This window comes from Triturus cristatus, chromosome 2_2 (genome assembly GCF_964204655.1).
Source record: "Triturus cristatus chromosome 2_2, aTriCri1.1, whole genome shotgun sequence".
NCBI lineage: Eukaryota > Metazoa > Chordata > Amphibia > Caudata > Salamandridae > Triturus > Triturus cristatus.
The window spans coordinates 949,066,871-949,091,676 of NC_140582.1; the positions used below are offsets into that span (position 1 = coordinate 949,066,871).

The 24,806-nt window shown below is 45.0% G+C and overlaps 1 protein-coding gene across 1 annotated transcript in view; it reads left to right on the plus strand.

The window, feature by feature from the left end:
• KCNIP4 (potassium voltage-gated channel interacting protein 4) overlaps positions 1 to 24,806 on the plus strand; it is a 618,256-nt gene that overhangs the window by 506,036 nt on the left and 87,414 nt on the right. The window contains exon 5 of the mRNA XM_085643329.1: positions 10,107 to 10,214. Within this exon, the coding sequence (XP_085499455.1) occupies positions 10,107 to 10,214 (108 nt within the window). The remainder of the gene's footprint in view (positions 1 to 10,106; positions 10,215 to 24,806) is intronic.

Here is a 24,806-nt window from a genome sequence, read left to right on the forward strand (position 1 = left end):
AAAGGCTGACACCGCCAGCCCAAGTGAAATGCTGAATAGCTTTCTAGTGGTGGGGCTGGACACACCCCCAGATGAGACAAGGCCTGCATATAGGGGACATGCAGTGCTGGGATGTGTGTGTGCATGCAAGTGAAGGCGGAAACAGCACCCGAGAAGGAGGACAAGCAATGAAGATGGCAGACTGACATCACAACAGGAGTGAAGGAGATTCCGCCAAGAGAAGCTGTATGGAGCAGCAACATCTGTGAAAAGCTCCAAGGACTCCATGTAAGTCTGGATGGACTGTGTGAGATGAGGAGAAGAGACGCAACCCCTGATGAGGAGAAGAGAAGAGACAAAACTCCCAATGAGGCTGGGGGAGGCACCCGAGAGGAAGGAGAGCAGAGCCAGCCCATCCCCAAGGAAAGGTAAAAAAAATATAATGGGGCAACCCAGTGTCCCTCAGTGCCTGGGTACAAATGATAAATACTACAATTGGTTCTGTTGGGTCTAACAATTGCTTAGTGTTACAAGGGAAATAATCCCCAAGGAAAGGCACTACAAGCCAGACTGCCACAACTCTTTTACATAGCCGTGTCCCCAGACAAGTGACAGGGAGCGGCTCAATCTTCGTATGGTGGTGGGCTGTTCAGCAGAATTATCTGGTGATCTCTGAGGGGTTCTGAAACAGCACGGTGGTGGGTATTTCTCTGATAATATTTGCTTAGATGTTAGGGGAGCACAGGTGACACTTAGTTCTCCACAACGCGACCCGAGGTTTGGCTGCAATTAAGTCTTGACACTCCTGAGAATTATACTCTTGGTGTTAGGGAGTACCAGTCCCCGTATATATTGTGGCTGTTATCAAGTTGGCTGCCACACAGGTGTAGGTGACATGACAATCACTAAGTAACAAGTTCCTGAGCACTTAAGGTCTGGTGTTTTGTTTTTCCTGAGGGCCACCTGGGGCTAGGTGAAGGACATACAAGGAAGACATCCTGAAGGTTTTCCCCTGCAGTATATTCCAACCAGCTTATGTGGAAGAACCGCCCTTTGTTTATCACATCCTTTAGCAGTCATTTCAATAAATACTACTACATAATGCACGCTGACTCAGAGTCATAACTGACAACCTGTTACACCTTCATTGACATTTTTCAGGGGCAAAGCAATCTAGTCCTGATGAAAGCCCTGGACCATATGGCCATTACTTTTTAGGTCTGAAACATAGCAACTGATATACAGGGTGTAGGATAATTATTTCCTTAGACACCCTTTTGCAATATTTTAATCATACCAGGAACACCATTAATAAAGGGATGCCTAAGTATTTAGAGGTATTCTTATTTTAAGACCCTGGCAGGATCCTATCCTAAATGCTTCTTGGGATATGGTCAAGCCCATCCTGGGGGCATATTAACAACAAGGCAATAAAAAATCATTGCCGCTTCTGCGGCCGTTTTCGGCCGAAAAGCGGCGATAATTTTATCGCAATATCATCAAGGACACGCTAACGCGTGTTTCCTTGATGTAGAGCCCGTTTTTTCACAGCCTCGCCTCGCATCGCTAATGAGATGCAAAAGAGGCGTGGCTGTGAAAACAACACATGTTAATATCGTGAAGGCAGCTTCGCGATATTAACAAGGAGGTGCTGCGATAAAAAAAATCGCGCTACCTCAGCCTTAACTCAGGAATTTAACACCTGTTAAATTCCTGACTAAGGCATACTTTTAATAGGATATGGATTATGCTGATAGGACCACAGGGTCCTATCAGCAATGTTATCGCTGTTTCCAATGGAACATCGCTGGAAAACCAGCGATGTTCCATTGAAAACACTGCTATCGCTGAAATATTATCGCCATAGCGCTATGCGTTGTAAATATAGCGTTATCATGGCGATAATATTCAGCGATAGCTGGCGATAATTTTTTTGTCGCTATGAACGGCCAGCGATAATTATCGCTGGCCGTTGATAATATGCCCCCTGGTTTTTTGGGATCAGAATGAGACCCGATGATGAAGCATGGAGCATGACACCCATAGGGTGTGTGAGAGACATTATTAAAGTCTTGTTAGCCTATTAGGGTCAAGCTTCACTTTTTCTGTGAGTAGAAGATACCTTGTGGTGGAGTAAGGCACAAATGTGCCATTCATGTTCTCATGCATTCCCTCAATAACCTTGAGCACAATACATGTGAACACTGGCCCCTTAAGGAGATATCCTGATCGCCACTAATGTGTGCGTAATCGCCAATTATTAGCAGACTATGGGGCCTAATATCCTCCTACGTCAGTTTGGTATGCCACATGTTTTGAAAAATATATAGGAGGAAAGCTAGTGTAGTATTAGTGCCAGTAACTGGATAACAAATAATTCATTTGTATAGAGTATTGATAATGATACAGCAATCCTTAACAGTTACAATGTAACAACTTGAGTCCAGGGTATTTTACCATTCAATCACAGCATATGTGTTTGGAGACTATATACCCATCTTTGTTCTTTTATGAGTAGGAGATGTTGGATAGATATATGTTCACTGCCATTGGTTATCTTCTCTACAATAACCCACTTTATGTGATTTTCACTGTGTTTTAAGTCTTAAAAGGGGGCAGTCATCCTACTGTTTATACACTGGCATCTCAAGTTGCTCCTATGGTACCCTGTTCAGACATGAATCTTTCTAGATGCCATCTAGAAATAACATAATCTGCAAGCCACATAATCACATAGATGATTTTTATTGTGTTGCAATTAGTGTCCTAAGCAATAGTCTTGGTGACTTCAATAATGGATACACACTGCATCGGCCAGAAGGATAGTATCTGTCACTGGTGGGAGGGCCCACAGTGTAGTTGTGATCTTGGGCTTCCCTTGTGTGGGGGGGCTAGTGTGTACTAGCCAATTTCTCCAATCTTTCCACGTTTAAAGGAAACAACTTGAAGGTTACTATGCCTTATTGCCTGTGTAGAGAATCCTCCAGTGTTTTGTAATTATGTTCCTTAAGCAATTGGGGAATTATAGGATGGAAAGATTGTAACACAAGTAATTTTTTCATTATCTAATTTAGTATTGTTCTCTAGAAGGGCCTAATATTTATTATTGTTTGCTCTTTTATTGGCTCGGCTTTTTTTGTAATATTCATGACTTACCAATCTTTTGATGATAGTAATACTTCTTTATCAAATCTAGAAATTCCTGAACAAATCTGTGTTATTCTCCAAGATTGCCCATATGGTACATTTTCTCCCAGTGCTCGTGGCTGGTAACTATCAAATCTGAGGAGGCCATTTCTGTCAATGGGTTCATGATACACCTCCTGTAGCCAACAGAAGTATGGCATAAAAACCTAATATGAACTGCACACTACAAGAGAGCAAAGAAAGTGAGACATAATTGCTTCATTATTGTTCAGTGGAGTGGGTTTGGTGGTATACTTCCCACCAGAAAAAGTTAAGAACGGCCTATGCATTCAGAGCATAATTTATACCTAAGCTTGCTGAAAACTTGGGTTCTGATGGAGCTTTCATGAAAGAGTCCAATAACATTGTGAGTGTCGAGCAAGCCTGACCCTGAGGCAGGGGGCTATTTGTGGTTTACCCTGTCCAACAAAGGTAAACTAAGGCATGGCTCTGCATTTCAGCAGTTTCAATAGAAATATCCACAATATGCCAAGAATTGGCACCATTATTTCAGGGGCACCTCATCAAGCCAGAGATAGCCCAAGACTAGTTTGCCACTGACTTGAGATCCTCCGGGTCATTCACAGCAGTGACACAGACTAGAATTAAATAGGGAAGCATACATTTAGGGTGGTGGGGATGGTGAGGATGACAGGGATTGGGAGTGTGGAAGGGAAGAGAAAGGTGACAGGCATGGAGTAGATGAGAGATTAGAAGTGTTATAGGGATGGAAAGTGTAAAAGGGACAGGATGAATGCCAGGGATTGGGAGTGTGTCAGAGATTTTGAGGATGGCAGGAACTGGGGTGGCTATAGAGGGTGACTCAAATGGGAAGGTGATATGGAATTGAATAAAGACCAGTTTTGAGAGAATTACAGGGAAAAGAATGTTTGCAGGGATAGAGAAGGTAGCAGCGAACTTAGTCACTAGCAAACTGTACCTCGTGCACCCCTAGCTCACCATCAGTACCCATCTGACTGCCACACCTAAGCTCACACTCCAGACAGTATCCACCTGCCACACACCTTTTCCCACCCTCATTCACTAGCTACATGCCCTCTACCCTTTCTTCTCCATTTTAACTACACTACCTATTGATAAACGGCCAAAGTGGGGCAACATATAGAGCAAGCACTTTACCTTTACAGTTTTTCTGGTGCTATATTGGCAGAAAATAATGGGGCACTTGTACCTTGATGCCAGAACTTAATAGATTTTAGAGCTTCATCTACTATCTATCTACTACCCTAATCCCCCACAGCCCCCTAAAAACTAATACAAACCCCTCCCACCCCCTACAAACTAACCCAAACCCCTCCCACCCCCTAAGAACTAACACAAACCCTCCACCCCTAAAATCTAACACAAACCCCTTCCACCCCTAAAATCTAACATGATCCCCCACCCCCTAAAAACTAACACAAACCCCTCCCACTCCCTAAAAACTAACATGTACACCTCCGACCCCTAAAAACTAACACAAACCGACTAACCTCAAAAATCTAACACAAACCTCCTCAACCTGAACCCCTCTTACCTGACCTGTTCCCATCCGCCGCTCGCCGCTCAACTCCGCCCATCCCGAACACTAGAATGACTTAGCCTTAACCACGCACATGCGTGGTTAAGGTCAAGTCGTTGTTCAGGCAAGTCGTTGTTTGGCTTGCGTGACTCCGGAAGTCGTTGTTCTGGAGTCATTGTTCAGGTTGCTCTCCACACAATGATGTCCCTTTTCACTGTATTTGATGTAGTGGCCGCACTTATTAGCCAATGGTCGCCCTAGTCCTGACTTATAGTAGCAGACAACACACAGCTACTAATTTATGGTGCATTTATTTACATGTTCAATTTTCATTTGGTCCCACAGGTACAGTTCACAGGATGACAACCCCAAAGGATGATAGAAGCCAGTGGATGTCCAGACAGAGTCCTTGTGGGGAACATGTCATGGGACATTTTGAGGATTAGGGTCGCACCAGTCAGGAGGATGACTGCAGTGTCATTGGGGAGGATAGGCCATACTGGCAGTCCACAAATGTCCAAGGTAAACAGGGCGAAGTCAAAACCACAACAGTGATAGCAGATGTTCCATGGCATGTTGGTGAGCACAGGGCTAAGTAGAAACTGGACATATGACACAGATGAATGCTACTGCAGACTTTTTCTTTGGAAAGAAGCACCGTCCACATCTTCCTCCTCTGATGTGTGATGTCTCCTGTGAGGTAGGATTTGTAGATGTGGCTGGTGAGGGAGGCACAGGCACATCAGGGGTGGAAGATGTGGATGTCACTCCTGCAGCAGCATTCATCTGTGCCAAAACATGAGGCATCACTGCAGCGAGGAGGATCTGCTGGCTTTGCAACACAGCAGCAACATCACGGTGGTAGGCAGCCATGGCAGCCATGTGTGTGTCTTGCTTCTGCTCCATGGTCTCCAAGATGTTTCGGATCGCACCCAGCTTTTTGATGAGATCGCTGGTGCCACTTTGGGAGGGCAGTTGTTGATGCATCTGACTCATGACACCAGCGATGTCAGCCAGGGACTGCTGGAGGTCACGGAGCGGATGCCCCATCCATCTATTTCAGCCTGAATAATTAGGTTAGAGTAGGTTTAATATAGTGTTAAGATAGTAAACATAAGGGTTTCATAAGAGTGGGTTTTATGGTTGTTTTACAGGATTACTTTGGGTTGTTCAGGGGGTGGGGGTTGATGTGTGTTTCATGTATAAAAAAAATACAATACCAAACAAAACTTACAATTTAAAAAAATCCCCAAAAATATATATTTGTTTAGTTTAAATGTTTAGGTAGCTTATGTTTAGGTATAGTTAGATCTGTCCTTTCTTGGGTGTGACTTAAGGGTGTTGGGGGGGTTGATGTTTAAAATGCCTTGTTAAGTGTGTAGGTTAAGATAAGATAAGTTAAGTTAAGGTAGTGTTAATTGTAGATAGGATAAGGTAGTGTAGTATAGGTTAGGATAGGTTTTTAACATAGGTTAGATAGGCATAGGTCTACTTTACATTTAAGATACATATACTACTTTGATACATAAAGGTGTATGTAATAGTTTACTGTGTATTAGTGATCTATTGTGCTCAGCTGAAGCTGTATACTTACACTAGTCTTAGCTTGTAGTGTCAGATAACATGTGTGAGTGGTTTTATGATCAGTGGACAAGGATCTGTTATACTCCTATTAATTCACACAAACTGACCAGCAGACATTGTTGACTAGGGGATGTGGGTTTTCTTTATGCGTGACGACAGAGTGCTCATTTTGTAGTCAAATAGGAGATCAATGTGTGTTTCAAATTCAACAGTCTTGGAGGGATGTTATGCCTTATGAGTTCTGCACATTCAATCAATCAATCATAGGTTTGTTAAGTGCAGCTACTCACCCAAGAGAGACTCAAGGCGTTGGGGGGAGGGGGGGGGGACTGAGCACAGGTCCAGGATGTTCAAGGAGATCCATCGAATAGACAGGTCTTGAGGTTCACATTAGTTTGTATGTGGACTGATACATTCATCGCTGCATCATAACCTCTTGCACTTGCTACGTGTACCCAATGTGGTATATTTCCATTCACTGCAATGGAAAGGAAAGGGTAAATACTATTGTTGCTGTCTGCTACATGTTGACATGTTTTTAAGCTGTTGACAAACAACGTGCATGACATGACACTTTTCGTTCTCCTGTGATACAAGGTACACCTGTTACACTAGGCTGTGGAGGGCAGATAGCACTGTATATTAATATTGTATGTCAGGAGCTCTGCATTATGATCAGGGCCACTGTGTGCCAACTCTGAATGGATGGGGCCTCTTCTAGTAGTCACAATGGAATCACTGACATTCATGCCATTTCATCATTTGCTGAATTGGTCATCTGCAGGGTGTCATAAATCTCATTGAATTGTTCCACACACTTGTACATGTCCATTGACCCCTCTGGCTGTTTCAAAGAAGGTCCTGGAAGGGGACTTACAGCCACACAGTGATGAGACCATAATCATACATGGATTATCCTGTAGCTACACCACTTACATCATGTGTGGCTACCTCCAACGAGCTGTCATGGCAAGCTGTTACAGGGTGACCTGTCATGCAGCACCCCACATTGTAGTGTTTTAGGGGATGGTGAGATGCACCTTCCGAGGAGCCTTTTCACAATATTTTGACACAACATGGCACAACAAGCACTTTAGCTATGCAACATAGCATCATTGCACCTACACAGGACATCAACACACTCAGAAGGAGTGTGTTCTCCCTTTGTGTGTTCCCCTGCACTGGCAATGATGAAGACAGGCAAGCACCAACACAGACGACCTTGATCCATGGTGCAAGAGTGCCTGCATTGGTGCACAGCTGATTTTTTGCAGCAGCGCAGGGGTGTGCACAGGGATGAAACATACTCCAGTGTATATGGCCCTTACATGCATTTCTGAAAGGATGCATGTTGGCACAACCAATATGTATGAATTTACGCCCTGCCCCTTTTCACTTTAAATATGGCCCATGTTCCATGGGTGAACATATGTTGCATTCATCCCCACACCCAGTCTTTTCTGTGTTTAGGATAGGTGTTCAGGTGGGTCCAGCCATGGCAGCTGACACATGTGTAGTCTGAGCATGCATGGCATGCCAGCTGTTTGCCATGTTGTTAGCCCTAAGTGAGTTTGGAAGTGACAATGTCCAGACCCACATGTATAAGTACTGACCATAGCCCACTGATCCCCCACTCCTCAGGTGTGTAGTTGATCCGGTGAGATACCATTTGCATGCTATGAATTACGAGCCTTGATTTATGTGCATTGGCCCAGGTGTGATTCATAGACATGTGTTGTTGTGCTGCACGGCAAAAGAAAGCATGTTGCTGGCCTAAACCTTGTGAAGTGCAGGGTTGTGCTGTGTGTAGGACAGCAGAATACATCACTGTGCTTACTTTCCTGCTGATGCACAATCAGCTGTGTAGGACTTACGCAGGTGCCTATTGAACTATGGTGCATTGGTGCACATCTGCTATATGTGCATCTGCGCATGCAGTTACTACAGGAAAGCACCGTACCTTGTCAACAATGCACATGACTGCTCTTACTATGTGTGTTAGTATAGCCCAGTTGTGACACTTGCAACGCTGCCCTATGCAAACATTTGACCAAAACACACACAAGTCTTCAATTGATGTTATCTCTACACATGGAGAACCCAGGTGGCTACTGTTTGACCTGCACACGGTGTGGAAGAGCGCTGAGACATAGGTACCTGGGGTGGACAACGGGAAACATAGTTTACAATGCACTTGTTACAACGCATGTCATTACAACAAATGTTTTACAACGCAAAATCCATTATAACGCATGTCATTACATCGCATAATCCATTACAACTCATTCCCCAAAGTAACGCCCCGGTGGAGTTAGAATAGTAATTGTGTTGTAATGGATTATGCGTTGTAACGACATGCGTTGTAACAACATGTGTTGTAACGGCGTGCGTTGAAATGGATTTTGCGATGTAAAAATGTATTATAATGACACTCGTTGTAACGCATGCGTAGTAAAGTGTCATATTCGTGGACAACATTACGTGTTTCCCGCAATGTCAGTTGTTGGTACTTAGCCTGTTGCTGCTACACCGACTCCTCACAGATGACTGTGGACACCTGATCTTCCAAGGGATTCTCCTGGGGCAGTATACTACCACCACCAGTCTGCAATACTGCCTGTCGATTGGTTGCCAGTTTCTGCTTAGTTTTGCACTTGGCATCTTTTCAGCGGTTCTTGCAGTCCATCACTGTCCTCTTGACTTCGGCGATGCAGTGCACCTTGCTCACTATGGACTGCCATATAGCCTTTTTGTTCCCCAAAGACACTATGAAGATGACAAAGAGCTGGTGTTGATGCTCCGTCACCTGCCCAATCAGGATTTCATTCTCCTCCTGAATAAACCTGCTTTTCCTCTTCTTCGTCCCCTTGGACTCTGGCTGGTCATCCTGGCTGTTGGTGGGATTGGGGGTCTTGTTGTCCTGTGCTGTACTGGTTCCTGGCTGCTCCATTCTACATTCAGTTTTTTTCCCCCTCCGTAGAAGCCCTTTGGTGTGTTTTTTTCACGCTTGACGCAGATGCATGACGCTCTGCTTCCTAGGGAGATTGTTGCCGCCCATTGGCCGTCCGTCACTTTTTTCACATTAGCGTGTATTTTTATTACGACTTGATGCTCGTGTTAGCATCATTTTTTCCACATTAGCTTTTCCTAACCCCACGTAGAGCGCAATTGTAAATACGGCACTAGTATGGTGTTAGAATTTGGCGTATGGCAGCGGTAAAATAAATTACGCTCTGATGCGTGAAAGCAGCGGATCGCCATTTCTTGTAAATATGCACCTATATTTAAAAAGTAACAAGAAAGCTGATGAAAGTAAATCTAAATTAAGATGAAAGCCATCGCTCTCAACTGGGGAGCCACACTTTCTGCAGTAAGGACATGCAGGGTCTCCAGGTGAGCCACTGGATATAACTCATCCGGGTCAAGGGGGGGTCAAAGACGAAGTGTCTTGCACGATATGGACATTTGTCTTGCACGATATGGACATTACTCCATAGAGTGAGAAATGTAATGAAGAAGAGAGAAAATGTAGAAATTACAAATCAGTGAAGGTTTTTCAATAGCAAACGGTCTTGACATTTTGAATCAACAGTTTGCCAGAGACTTCAGGATTTTTCTTGTACCTAAAAAATTTTCTTCTTGGTTTCATTTCCCTGCCCAACCTTGTTTAAATGCAATCATTAGACATAAATGCAGTGTGCTCTTAAGAAATTGTGGATTTATTTTTGGGCTGGAGTGTCGATAATTATTCATTTTGTCTACAAGATGAACTAACGCACTAGTAAATACTGATTGACAATGAACGGCTATTAATTGATTTTTGTTTCTTTTTTAGGATTTTGTACTGGGTCTCTCGGTGTTGCTTCGAGGAACAACACAGGAAAAACTCAACTGGGCCTTTAATTTATATGATATAAATAAAGATGGCTACATTACTAAAGAGGTAAAGTTTATCTAGAAAATAGATAGCAAAAATATATTTGTGAATGTCTCGTTTTTTTTGGCTAATTCCTTACAGGGCTTAAATGTCTGATCTGCCTGGACCAAGGGTGGGGAGGGTAATATGACTGATACTATTTTATAAATTGATTTATTACATCAAATGCCCATGTGGGAAGCTATATGTTGGTAAAACTGAGCGTAAAATTAAAACCTGCATATCTGAGCATAAAAGTACTATCAGAACTCAAAATAAGAACAATAGTTTAGCTACACACTGGTCAGTTGAAAGGCACAACATAGCCCAACTAACATTTGTCGTTTTAGAAAGAGTTATACATCACCCTGATATGGATCTCACAAGAACCCTTCTACAAAGAGAAACGTTTTGGATTAGGCACCTTGATACTTTAGTAGACAAAGGAATGAATGATAAAATAGATTATTCATGTTATTTATAACATCTTCTGGTACTGCACTAAGTGTTCATGCATGATCTCTTACATGCGTATATTTTTAGGTCTGCAGTTAATTCAATGTGTATCATGGGACTTTGTCTTTTGCACTGTCCTTTATTTTCGATCACTGTTCTTAACTTTCTATCACATGTTAGCACCTTTGGGTATATTGTTTACCAGGCCAGCGTTTTTGTGTGTTCTGAAGCTAGTGGCGCACTGTTGTAATGATTTTCCTGTGAGTAAGTGTTGGTGCGTTTAGCATTGTGTAGTCTGCATTTTCCTTTTGATTCACACATTGGTGGTATGTTAGTCTGTTCACTCATCATTCATTGGACCGTTTTAATATGGCGGCCGCAATTGCTGGCGTTGTTTAAGTCCGTCGTTGATATTTTCCCCGCCGACCGCGAATTCCCGCTTCCGGTGTGTGTTGAAAGTCAGCGTTTGATCATTACGCTGTGTACATCTGACATGACCTGAGACTTCAGCGTTTTCGGAGAGTATATTGTGGACTGCCGGTTGTTCGAGCAGGTAACTGTATGTTTTGCATACGTTACTTCTTATGATTACAGATGATACATGTTTGGTGTTTTTTTGACGTTTGTCTCACTCCTACAGGTTCATTTTGATTGGCCTTCAGGCGATTTAGTCAGTTTGACGGGATTATCAAGGTACGATTTCTTATACATTCATGTGGACTTATTTCAGTGAGGCAGTTTGTGGTCAGCACTCTGGTTGAGGGCTTTTATTATTTTTTGTCTCCTTTTTTTAGATAAGAGGGTTTTAAAGCCTTTCAAAGTGAGTATTTCACCCGCATTGATTCACGAAGGTGGAGGGTCTTTCTTCTCCCTTTGTCTTGAACTTTACCATGAAGTATAGAAATTTACTGACTTCTTTGACCAAATTATTCATGGTTGTTACCGTGTTTGTGATGATGCTTTTGCTTTCTGTATGTATTACACTACATTTGTTTACATTCATGTATACTTTGTTCATATTCCCAGAGTTCAATCCCCTGAAGAAGGGCCAATTGTGGCCCGAAATGCATTGGGCACCACGAAAGCTTTTGAATTCCTTGAACTGTGTTATTCATTGAATATATAATATTTCAACATGTGATTATGTTGTAGAATCTTTCAATTTGATGTTGGATAAATGTACTTTCCATTTATTGAAAAATATTGTTGTTTAGATTTTTTTCATTTAGATTTTGGTAACCATACCATTAGCAACAGTGCACAGAGGATGAGTCCGATAGACTCTGAATATTGTTAGTTCATGAACAGGCACAAGTCAAACAGTACGTGCCATCCACTGTAGCACGCTTTGTTCTAAAAAATTTGAATAAGCAGATCTAGCTTGAAGCTTATAGTTGAAACTGTTATGATTGCCAGGAGGTTCCGCAGGAGCGTCAGGAATCTGGAGAGAATACCTCAGCCTTCCCCCGTGGCCTTCCGACTCTATCAGACTCTAGAGTAACGGATGGCACACCAGGGGAAAACAGGGAAACAAAACAAGGGAAGGCGGGAATACTTCTAGTAAGGATGAGGGCTCCACGTCTGGGACAGGTGAGGCTGAAGGCAGCTGTAGGAAAAGAAGGGTTAATTCAGCCTTTGCAGTTGTAATGCTTCCCTCATACTCAATTGAAACCCCTTGTCACACATACCATCATGATGCTAGTTCTATGCGGATAGTGGAAACATAGGATAGTGCCAATGTAGAGGATTCTGCACAACAGAAGAAAACGTAATTAGAACGGAGTTAACATCCCAACTATAAACCACAAATATGTAATGTTCACCACTTACCCCCACTATGCTACGGTAGAACTGAGAGCGTTTATGGTTTAAATCTGCCGCGGGTGTAGGTTCTGCACCTAATCATGGAGTAATCCGCAAAAGGAGTATGAACAGTAAGTAGCCCCCTTAATCGCCCAATAACTGGTAAACATAAATATGTTCATAAATATAGAAACAGAGGCAGCGCAAAGCGCTGTTACCGTAGTTCTGTCGTGGAGATCCTATATTGCCAAGTGGTTCACGCAAGTATCCCAGAGTGTTCTCCAAATACTAGTAGCACAGCGGAGAACCCCCACAATGCCAGGCAAGGAGCACTCTTGTGGAACCCCGCACACAGCGAGGAAGGGACAAGACCAAAACTATAATGTAGGGGAGGAAACGGACTAAGAAAACCAATAAAGAAACAAAACGAGAAGGGGAAGGGGAGGGAGGCTAAGATTCAAATGCCTCCTTTCTCCTAGATCCAGAGCGTAGGGTCTGAGCTCTGCTCGGCTGGATGTAAGCGCCGAGATACCGGGTGGAACACCCGGTGGACGGAGCCTTCGAAAGAGCCTCGAACTCTACGTCGATAAGAATCTCCCGTTGGAGTGGGGAGATTGCAGGAATGTATCCCAGAGAAGAAGTGGACTAAACGTCCTGCGGGGGTGTACACCAGCGTTAAGAAACGCTAGCGCAACGAACTCTTCCTCCGGTGCTGAGAACGCTCAGTGGAACCCGGAAGAAGAGTAACCGGAAGTCAGGCACAAGCAAAACGGACGGAAATGGGGCCAAGAGCTAGAACGCTAAGCGTGTTTGTGAGCGTTTACACTCCTTTTATACTCATGCTGTCGCTAGGCAGGGCTACGGGGCATGACAGAAACCCAGTGTGTGCCTCTCCAATTGTTTGATACCATTGGGATTGCCTTATTATATTTTATAAGTGTAATTTCCAATTGGGAAGAGATAGAACACCTAGATGTGTTGTGTATGGAATCACAATAAAAAAACACAACTTATGGTGAAGTTGGATTTTAAATTTGAATTCTGAAAATGTCACCTTTAGAAACCTGCCATTTTCTTACCGTAACAATTTGGTGCCTCTGCCTGTCTTCGAATCCATGCCTGGGATGGGCGACAGCTGGCCTTGTGCATTCCCTCTTGACAGCCACACACAAAGGTAGCTTAGGTGTTACTGATGGGCCAACCACATCCTGATAGGCCATCCTGGGCAGGATGAGAGGGAGGAGCTGACACTTATACCTGAAAGGGCTGTGTCCTGTTCCCCCACAACACGCGGAATACCCCCCTGTAGTGAGTCTGTAGCTGGGCTGGAAAGGCAGGGACTTGTGCACTTCAAAGGCATCTATTTTAAGTCTCCCCTACTTCAAAGGCCCAACTCAGTTTAAGTAAGGGACCTCTGACACCACCAAGTTAGAACACTTCTGGAACTGAGGACATTCTACCAAGAATGGCTGGTGTGCTGCTGGAGGGACTGGCACTTTGCTGAACTGCTTTGTTGTGTTGTCCTACTTCCTGCTGCATTCTTACTGGTAACGAGAAGGACTTGACCTTCATCTCTACATCCCAGAACCTAAGTATATCCAAAGGCTTGTCGGCGTGCCTCCTGTTTTCTGAAGTCTCAGGAATATCAAAGACTTCTCTGTCTGTTGTGATCCTGCTCTGCAAAATGGTGCCAATCCACTAATGGGCCCTTGGAAGGCAGTATAAAGTGCTGCATTTGCCAGAACCCACAAATCGACATTGTTGTGCCGATCGGAACCGGTGCCTCCCTGCTGTTGTGAGAACCATATTGACGCATCGCACTTAGAAACCTCCGCCTTACCTATGGAACCGCTGCATCAGAACCAATGCATCACCACCACTGTGTGGAGAAGACTGACGCATCGCCTCTACAAGTGGGGAAACCCAGTGTAATGCATTCAAAACTGCAGGAAGTGGTACGTCGCTCAAGGAACTGATGCATCACCACCATTGTGTGGAGAAATCCGGTGCATCACACCAACTGTGTGGGGATTACCGACACATCTCGTTAGTTGCGACCAGGATCAAAGTACTTTTGCTCAGTGAGTCTTGCGTGGGTCCTGTATCCAGCCCACGCTCTATTGTGGTCGACCTGAACTCTTGACTTTTTCCTGGTCCAGCAGGACCAATTATATCCTTAAGCACTTAGGGGCATATTCTCAAGGACCCATCACTAAGTTATCGGCACGTTATCGCAGCCAAAGTGGTGATAAATTAATCACCCCATTCACAAGCTGGTACTAACAGCCGATACCACTAGATTACCTGCGATAGCAGCTGCAACAGATGACACCGGCAACTAGCGCTAATGAGATGCAGAGTAGGTGTTCCCGTGCAATAAGCCGCGACAACACCACTTCACAACATTCTCAACGACCAGCCTCACAGACTTAACACCACAGGATGTCATTGCCCACTACAGGCCCAAAGGGACAATCATCCTCCGCATCCTGACCATCATTGCCCACAGGCTGACAGTACCAACACAGCGGACAACCAACATCCCACCTCAGACAAAGATGCTGGCTGTGCTGCACTTGGTGGCCTCTGGAATCTTCCAACTGACAACCGCCAGAGTCGGAGGAGTCTCACAGCCAGCCCTATCCAAGTTCCTCACATCTGTCTTGGATGCCATCATCAGCTTGGTACCCAGCACCTTTAATTCCCCCACACTGCGCAGGAACAGCTGGAGACCAAGCAAGGCTTCTATGCCATAGCAGGCTTCCCGCACGTGTTGGGGGCAATTGACTGCACACATGTCCTACTTGTACCCCCTGCCAACACTGCACACAATTACCCCAACAGAAGGCACACGCATTCCATCAATGTGCAGGCAATAATGGACCACCGGGGACTCTTCACCAATGTGGTCGCCAACTACCCAGGCAGTGTGAATGATTCCTTCATCTTCCGACAGTCCATCATCAACCAGCACTTTGAGGCTGCCACTCATGGGAATGCATTGCTCGTTGGTAAGTTCCAAGAGAACACACCACACACCTCAACTCCAAAATCATGCAACTCACTACTCTGGGAATGCACACGTTACAAACTCACATACAACATGCCAAACAACATGCCCACCTATCAGACACGACAGCACAACTTACTTTGGTAACCTTGGTTAGCCATGTACACAAGCCATCAATGGCATTGCACCACAGCCACACAATAGCAGAATGTGGGTAGAGGTGGGAATCAGACATGTGCAAAGGAGGCAAGTGACACACAAATGAGAATGTACACAATGTCAAGTGTGGCATGGATGTGCTGGCCAGACTGCAGTATGCAGTATGCAGACCACAGACATGCCCATGTCGACATATACTGCTGGTGTCTGGAGTGTAGTGAACAGTAGACTCAGCCATGTTACCCCAGGCAGTGGGGTAGATCACGGAAATGTAGCTTGTTACATCCCCCCCTGTAAGCGTGAGCGTAGTGGGCTGGCCTGGCGTATGTCATGCCAGCATAGGGGTGTGAATAAAAAGCACATTGCTCTGGGTTTGGTTCTCTTCTGGAATGGCCAATGTAGCTATGCAAAGTGCACTTCACACTACGCGAGCTATGCGTAGCTACGCGAACTGCGTAGTGCACTGTGCAAAATGCTGTTCGCACTGATTGCACAGTGCTGAATGCATGTCCGCACTGTGCAATCATTGCAAACCGCATCTTGCACAGTGCAAGCGGCAGTTTTCTGCCGCTCGAGTAGATTTGTCAACGCGGACTGGTAGTTTCTCATCGCGAGCGGTCACGAGCATACGCGACCACTCGCAATGAGAAATCTGACCTCCCCATGTTGAGAATCTCGCGGGGAGGTTTATTTTCCATGCTCGCGATCGGCAACTTGATGTTGCTGTTTGCGAACAAGAAAAAAGTCTTGCCGGGATGTTATTTTGCTCGCTCGCGGTCGCCAACTTCATGTTGAGGACCGCGAGCAAGCAAAAAATGCCCGCTATGCTACACCTTTTTGCACTGTGCTACGTGCAATTCGCGTAGCGCATAGTTGCGCAAACTACCCAAGCATAGCGTAGTCCTACGCGCAGGGTTGGTGTTTGGTCTGCAACATTGTGTGACACTGACACATCAGAGGCCGGAGATGTGGATGTAGAAGTAGCAGCAGCATTCATCTGCGCACTGTCTTGTGGCATCACTCCCATGATGAGGATCTGCAGGGCATGGAAGATCCTATCTACAGCTTTCTCGTGTTCAGCCGTGGTAGCCATTCTTTGCACCTGCCTCCGCTCCATGTTCTCCATGACCCTCCTTATCCTTCCCAAATCACGGATGACATTGCTGTAGCCACTCTGACTGGACAGTTGTTGTTGCCGAGTCACGGCTCCTGCAACGCCAGCCATGGATTTTTGGAGGGCATGGGGCAGACTGTGGGTGTCCGTTAGGGAGTGTAAGTGGCCCTGATGGGACTTAGCAACCCAGGCATGGCATCTAGTTTGGCTGCCATGGAGCTGAACCCCACCCACACCTGTTCAGCCAGCTCCTTCTGGTGGTCTAACACACAGCGTTGGAACGCCATGTGTTCTTAGGTGAGGTGCTGGGAGCCAGATGTGGTGGTGGGTGCTTCCTGCTGTGTGGTCTGTGCAGGAGGTGGGCTCACCTCGATGGTCCTGGGCTGCCCTGCTACTGGAGGTGGGGTTTGGAGGTTGTCCATGAATCGTTGGAGTTCGTCGTAGTCATTGTCCTGGGTGTCGTCTCCATCATCACTGACGTGATGTAGGGTCTGCTCTGCAGGAGGTGTTGATTGTCCATCTGCAATGTAAAGGAGAAATGCAGTTTCACAGTGTGTTCCATGTATGTTTACGCATTGGTGAAGTTTACATATGGACTGCATGACAATGTACATTGTGGCTGTTTGTGAGGAGATGCTTTTTTGATGTGGGACAGTGGACATTTGTACTACATAATGGATGTGAGGTGTCACTCGTATTGTCATCTCACAATTTTTTTTCTCTGCTTGTCTGGTGCATTTTCCCACATGATGCGTGGAAATTCCACGGCTGTCGCTAGTTATCGCTAAATTTGTATCGTGGTGTGGGACATCGCCGCATTTTTCGCATTCGTGTTTCGCATTTTTTAGGCGTCGCGTTAATTTTACCATGGTCATTTGAAACATTGTCGTGAGACTATCGCATGGTACCGCTGTGAATACCACGTTGACACAGCGTTATTTTCCCGCGATAGACTGCGGTGTTGAAAGTTTCGTTAGGCTAATTTTGTGATAATTATCACACATTCTTGAGAATATCCCCCTCACTGTTTTTAAGCACTATTTTTCCATTTAATCTTTAAAAATTCGTATCTCGACTTCTACTGATTGGATTTCTGTCATTTTGATCTTGTTTTATTTATACAATTATTCTCTATTTTCTTAAACTAGTGTGGAGATTGTTGTGGCGTTTTCACTGCATTAATGTTTGATGTGTTGCACAAATATTTTACACATTGCCTTTTAAGTTAAGCCTGATTGCTCTGTGTCAAGCTAACAGAGTGTGAGTGCAGGTTAATGTATGGTGTGTATCTGACTTACCTTGACTAGGATTGTGGTTCCTGCTTGGACAGGGCACATACCTCTGCCAACCAGAAACCAAGGACCCTATTTATGAGGTCTTTTGAGTCACTCTTGCACCCCACAACGTAGTGCAAGAGTGACACAAGCCTTAAGACAAATTTTTGCAGCCATGCAAAGCCACTTTGCATGGCTGTGAGTGGCTCCAAAAATCTGGAGTAAAACCAACACAGCGCAAATTGCTGTGTTGCTTTATTCTACAATGGGAAGGCATTCCATGGACGTTACATAGGTATTCCCATGCAACTTCCATTATGTGTGATGCATTCCCAGATGTACAAGAACGTGTTAACCTAGGAATTTGCCAAAATCTGACAACTACCCAGGGGAGGCGTAACAAGGAGAAATATCTCTACTTTCCCTCATTTCTTCGTCTTGCTATGTGTGCTGCATTTTGCAGCACACATAGAAAGAAGAATATGCCTCCCAGGATTGTTTTTATGTAGGACGGTGTCCCTTCTTGCACGAAAACAATCCTGCGTGCAACGCAAGCACCCTTGCACCATGGTGCAATCGTGCCTGCATGCAACGCTAGTCAGTCAAAATGGTGCCAGCGCAGGGGAAAGGACAGGAATGCGGCATATAGCCTTATATATGACAACGTCCTGCCCTTTCCCTGTCATGCTGCACAGAAATGTTATTTGTTGCACTGCACTGCATAACTTCCCCATAAATAGGCCCCCCAATTTTTAACATCTGGCATTTTATTTTACCAAAATTATATGTGTACTCAGGTAAGGGGGCCTTTCAGCTGACCCTCTTCATCAATTGGTCTGTTACTGTGCCATTCACATTTTTATTCTGCCTTCTACAGAAAACAGCATGAAGGAATTGGTCTGCTTACGTCAGCCACTGGCTAACTTCACAGTGAGTGACGACATTGGGCTCTTCAACAAGGAACGCATTTACACAAAGTAGTTCCCTTCATTACAAGGGATTATTATGGCAATTTGGGCTTTTTTTTAAGCTAAATTTTCTTTTATTTAGATTGATGAGAGCCCAGCAGCATTTCTAACAATAAAGTTCTGCAGAAAACCACAACGTTTCACAACAAGCAGTTTGGTAGCCAATGTCAAAGCAAATTTATTTGCCAATACTTGCTCTTTATGTGTAGTATTGAGATGGGAAGCTATTGGAAGGATATTCAGATGTGCTCCTGTTTTCCTTCCAGCTGGGGTTGCCTTGATATCAGTTTAAGACAAAAACAGGGTCAATTCTGTCTATAACACATTAGGGGATAGGAAGGGGTGATGCCAGATCTTGAGTTTAGAAAATCTACAAAGGAACTTGGTCTTAAAATTAGCATTGGCAATGACAATTGGGCTTGCGTTGTCAATGCTATAGGAGCACTGCTAGTGGCTTTGTGAAACGGAAGGCTTTAATGTACATCAGCATTTGAAAGCCAGCGCCACTGACTAGCCATGTTAAATTATTGAAAACATTATTTTCTTTGATTGAAGCTTGTTGCTGCATAGCAAGATGCAACATGCATTGTACAGTAATGTTGTGATATGCAACGCGATGACCATTTTTGAAGTGTAGAAAACAATATTTTCTGTACTTTCAAGATGGTCGCTGCATTGCATGATGCAACGTGCATCACGCAATGGTGTGACAATTTTGAAAGTACAGATAACAATATTTTCTATACTTTGAAGATAACCACCACGTTGAGTGATGTAGCATCAAGGTGCAACTCATGTTGCATTACCCAAACTTGCAGCCACCCTGAAATTATAAAAAAAACAATGTTTTCTACATTGTTGCATAGTTTTTTACACTTTTAATGCAGCTGGTTGATGCTGTTGACTTTGCAAATGCAGCTCAATCAATCAATCAAGCGATACTTGTATAGTGCGGCTTATCACCAGAGAGGGTATCCGGGTGCTTTGCTGTGGGTGTCAGTCGAAAAGTCAGGTTTTGATTCCCTTCCTGAAGTGGGTCAGTATGGGTGAAGTATACAGGTGGAGGGGAAGCGTGTTGCAGGACTTGGCGGTGAGCTGGGAGAAGGAGCAGCAGTGGCAGATGTGTGGTATCTGTACAAGGGAGAGGTGAGTGGAGCAGAGGTTCCTTGGAGGTCGGTGGAAATTGAAGTGGTGGTTCATGTAGGTGGTCATTGGTCTTAGAGGACTTTGAAAGCATGAATCAGAAGCGTGAATTGGCATCTTTTCTGGATGGGGAGCCAGTGGAGGTCTTTCAGGTGGTTGGTGATGTGGATTCTCTTAAGCAGGTTGAGGATCGGCCTAACTGCTGCGTTATGGATCATCTGGAGTCTTTTCATGATTTTAGTGGAGGTGCCCGGATAGAGTGCATTGCCATAGTCCAGCCGGCTGGTGATGAGAGCCTGCGGCACCGTTTTCCTGCTGCTGATGGGGAGCCACTTGAAGACTTAGTGGAGCATACAGATCATGTGGAAGCATGCTGAGGAGACGGTGTTGACCTGGCGTTTCATTGAGAGTTCGCTGTTCAGGATGATGCCGAGGTTGCAGGCGTGGTCTTTAGGGGTGGGACTTCGACGAGTTCCGATGAGAAAAATAGGAAATAGGAGAAATAGACAGTTGACATGTTTTGGCTTGTTGCCTTCGACTGGACCATATAATTTAATGCCTAGAGAGTCTATTTAAAGTGCCCACACCAAAATGGTCCTTCATTACAGTTTAGGAACAAAAGAGAAGCTACAACGAGTATATTGGTACAGAGTGATGCACAGACAAGCATATGTTGCCATTTTTACCTTTTGGCTTTTGATTATTTACACTCCTGTGAAGTGCATGAAGTATACTATCTATTCATTCAATAGACATCATTGTTACACAAACAAAATCTGACATGTGTTTCACTATAGAAAAAGAAATTGATGGACAGAATGCAGAACAATGTCATACATTCACCTCAGTACAGAGATCAGGCCCTAAATCCATAGTTTTTTTCTCACCATGCCATTCCAGTTTGGACCCAGCCATATGCAAATCAGTCTTGACCCTGCGCCAATAGGAACAGTCCAGCCTGAACTGTCAGGCCAGGTTCTCCGTGGACTGGAAACAAGCATCCTAGGACCGGTTTGAGGGTTTCAGCCCTCATCAGTCAGGATAGCTTGACTCCAGTGTCATGGAGAGCACGGGACCCATGTCTAGGCATACCCGTCCCACTCGGGGTGACAAATGCAAACAGAACAATTGATGGACAGAATACAGAACAATGTCATACATTCACCCCAGTACAGAGATCTGGGCCTAAATCCATCGTTTTTTTGCTCACCACGCCATTCCAGTTTGGACCCAGCCATATGCAAATCAGTCTTGATCCTGCACCCAATGGGAACAGACCAGACTGAACTGCCAGGTCTGGTCCTCCCTGGACTGGAAACAAGTATCCTATGACCTGTTTTGGGGTTTCACCTCTCACCAGCCAGGATAGCTTGACTCCAGTGGCATGGAGAGCACAGGACCCACGGCTGGGCATACCCGTCCCACTCGGGGTGACAAATGCAAAAAGAACAATTGATGGACAGAATGCAGAACAATGTCATACATTCACCTCAGTACAGAGATCAGGCCCTAAATCCATAGTTTTTTTGATCACCTTAGGTACCAAGGGCATAGGTACTTCACAGGTCTACCAGGGGCTGAAGCATGTATTATGCTACCTCTGGGAAGCAGACTAAATCTGACACCACAGGCCTGCTACTGCAGCCTGGGTGAGGTAGTGTTAGCACTCCTCACGGAGGTATAGGTTCCCTATATCTCACTTTACACACGCATATAAACCTATCAGTCACCCCTAAGGCAGGCCCTATCAATCCTGAGGGCAGGGTGCTTGGTTTCCATGTGAGGGGGTGCCTCTGCCTGAGCAGGGCCCCTCTGCAGCTCTCAGAGCCCATTCTCTGTGGCTGTTTGTGGATGCGGTTAAACCATATACTCTTAAGTGCATTATAACCTAGCGGTAAATGCTAACTTTGGGATGGCTGCATCAAAACATGTCGTGTTTGGTGTCAAACGCCTTGGAATCATACCCCCACACCAGTAACTGGTATGGGAGTATGATCCCACCCTTCTAGAGGGATAGACATGTACCTACTGTGGAAACACGGTAGAATCCTGAAAGAGCCCTGGCATCACAAAATGAATGCCACCAGCACAGACACTGGGCTGCCCTCCTGCTGCTGACCGAAACTCGCAGTGGAAGGGGCCCAACAATAGGCATCCTGTCACAGGGAGGTGTAACCGCCTTCCAGACAGGATTCAGTGTATTGGGGCTAGGTGGGTGCACTCCTAGAGTGTTTTGAAGTCCTGCAGTGGGGGAGCAGTAGGCTCCTCTGTGCATATGTCAGCTCAAACCGGTTCAGGGGCTACCAGCTCTGGCGTGAAACTGGACAAAGGGAAGTGGGTGTAACCACCCACTCCCCTGACCCTCCCATAGGAGTGCTCATAGAGCTAGTCCCTCCTTTAGTATAAGTTAGGGAACCCTTGCCATTGCATACTAGATATCGCTGGACGATGCTCTACAATAAGAATCCTGGACCTTCGACGTTCCACTACCTTTGGAAGACTGAAGAATCTCCCTTGGAGTCAAGGAGTGACTCCCCTGCTTGGCAGGCACCAAAACTTAGCATCAACAGTCGCAAAATTTCCCCTCCTACCGGAGTCCAAAGTCCCTGCAGCCCCGGAAGTATATTTCCTGGCTTCTCGATGGCCATTGTGAGTCCCCAGCAAAACTGAGGCAAGTGGACCCCACGAGTGATGAGGAACAGCAATACCCGGGTACCGTGCACTATTGTTGAGTGCAAACCTTTCACGACGTTCTACGAACTTGTACATTGGACCACGTGTGGTCCAAGCCTCCAGCAGGATTTCCACTGAAAAACTGAGGCCTACCTCATCCCGAGTGACCGTGGACTCCTGTGAAGTGAATCCTCCTGAGGCATCTTTGTGATCCCTTGCCGGTTGGCTTGTGGGTCCCCTGAAGACTTTTTCATCAAACCAAATGTCTCCTCTGGTTGCTCCAGGCCTGCCCTGACTTACCCTTGCTGGGGAGTCCCACAGACCTTTCTGGTCTGCACCGCTGACCTTCTTCACATTCCACGATACTTGCTGTTGCCAAGGCTTGTTGGCTCCAATCCGGTTGCCGACACCTCAGTAAGCTGCAGACTTTGTGGGACACTCCGAATCCAGCTCCTGGTTGTCGTCAATGCCTCCTGGACCTCGTGGCTGAAGAGTCAAGACACCCATGATCACCTGAAAACACCCGACTTCTGTGGGCATCCAGCTTCCTGACCCCGGGTCACTGGCAAGTGACTTTGAACACTGTCTCCACTGCTTTCAGGTCTTCTTTCTTCAGAATCCAGCCTTGGATTCCACCGGACACTTCTTCTGTCTTCACAAGCAGCAAGTCTTCTTTGGCTCCCATTGAAAACAACGCCGCGACCCGACACCAAAAGACCCCTATGCACCCGGCTTCTCTGGGTGAGGTAACTCGAGTACTCTGGTTCTCCTGTGTGTGTTGGCTCTAGAACTACTTACCCTGTAAGTAAGTGACTTGCTTGTAGACTCTCCCGAAGTATCCTAAAACTTTCAAATTCCAACCGCGACTTGCTCCATTGAAGTCTATTGGGATCCACGGCTCCCTTCTCAAGTCGTTCTTCTTATACCTCTTTTTTAGTATATGGTCTGGTACGCCCCTAGGGCCCCAGCCATATAAGTGCTTAATTTGTTGTGCAACATTGATTTGTGCTTATGTTCCTGGCTTCTAATCTCATAAAGAGATTAGTAGAGTGTGTCTAGAAATAAATACATATATATTTTATATATATACCTGTGTGGTGTCTTTTCATTTGGTAATTCAAGAGATTATAAGGTAAAACAAGCTGCTTTTCATTCCTCAGAGACTTAGCCTGAAGGCTGCTCTCCACAGCTACCACTAGGATAGCGTTTTTTAAAAGGTTGTCTTAAACCATAAGAGTCGAATTGGACTGGTGCAAGGTGGCCACTTTAACTAGTGACCAGCATATGCCAGGCCAACTTCTCACAATGCTGCCATATGCAAATCAGTCTTATGGGTTTCACTATAAGCAGACAGATTAAAAAAGGAAAACACATTTGTTAATTAACTCGTAATGGGGTTCCTACATCACTTCCTATGTAAAGGGCATTGTATTGTTTGCGAGTGATGGCAATGGCTGTTACATAAAACAAGGAGAAATCAAAGAGGGGTTTGACCTGTAAAGGTTCCTGAGAGAGTTATGGTACTAATCATTTTCTTGTACTAACAATGGTGAAATTAGAGCTAAGTTAATTATATCCCATCTTTGTCATATGACATTTTTCAAGTAAGTTTTATCTCCTGCACAATAGGTGCCCCCTAATTACAGGCAGCTATATAACAGCAAACTCTTTAATAATATGCAGTTCATTCTGGGAACTCTTTCATGTTCATATTGCCCGTTTAAAGTGCAAATGTTTCTAAAAGACCCATATGGCATTATTCTAAAGTAGGAAGGGGTGCCGGCTAGGGGGTCTAATGTGCTACTCGTTTAGTAATTAATGGCATTAAAGTATTCAGTTCATATACAGAAGACCATAAAGTGCTTGCAGTTTCTAGATGGTCTATAAAGTGCTTCATGTTTTTAAAGTGCATTTGTTGTATTACACATTGCAAGGAGGTTTTCATCAAAAGTACAAGTACTTCTATAGACAGCCCAAATAAGCCTTAATATCCATCTTGTAACAGATGCACTATCTTCC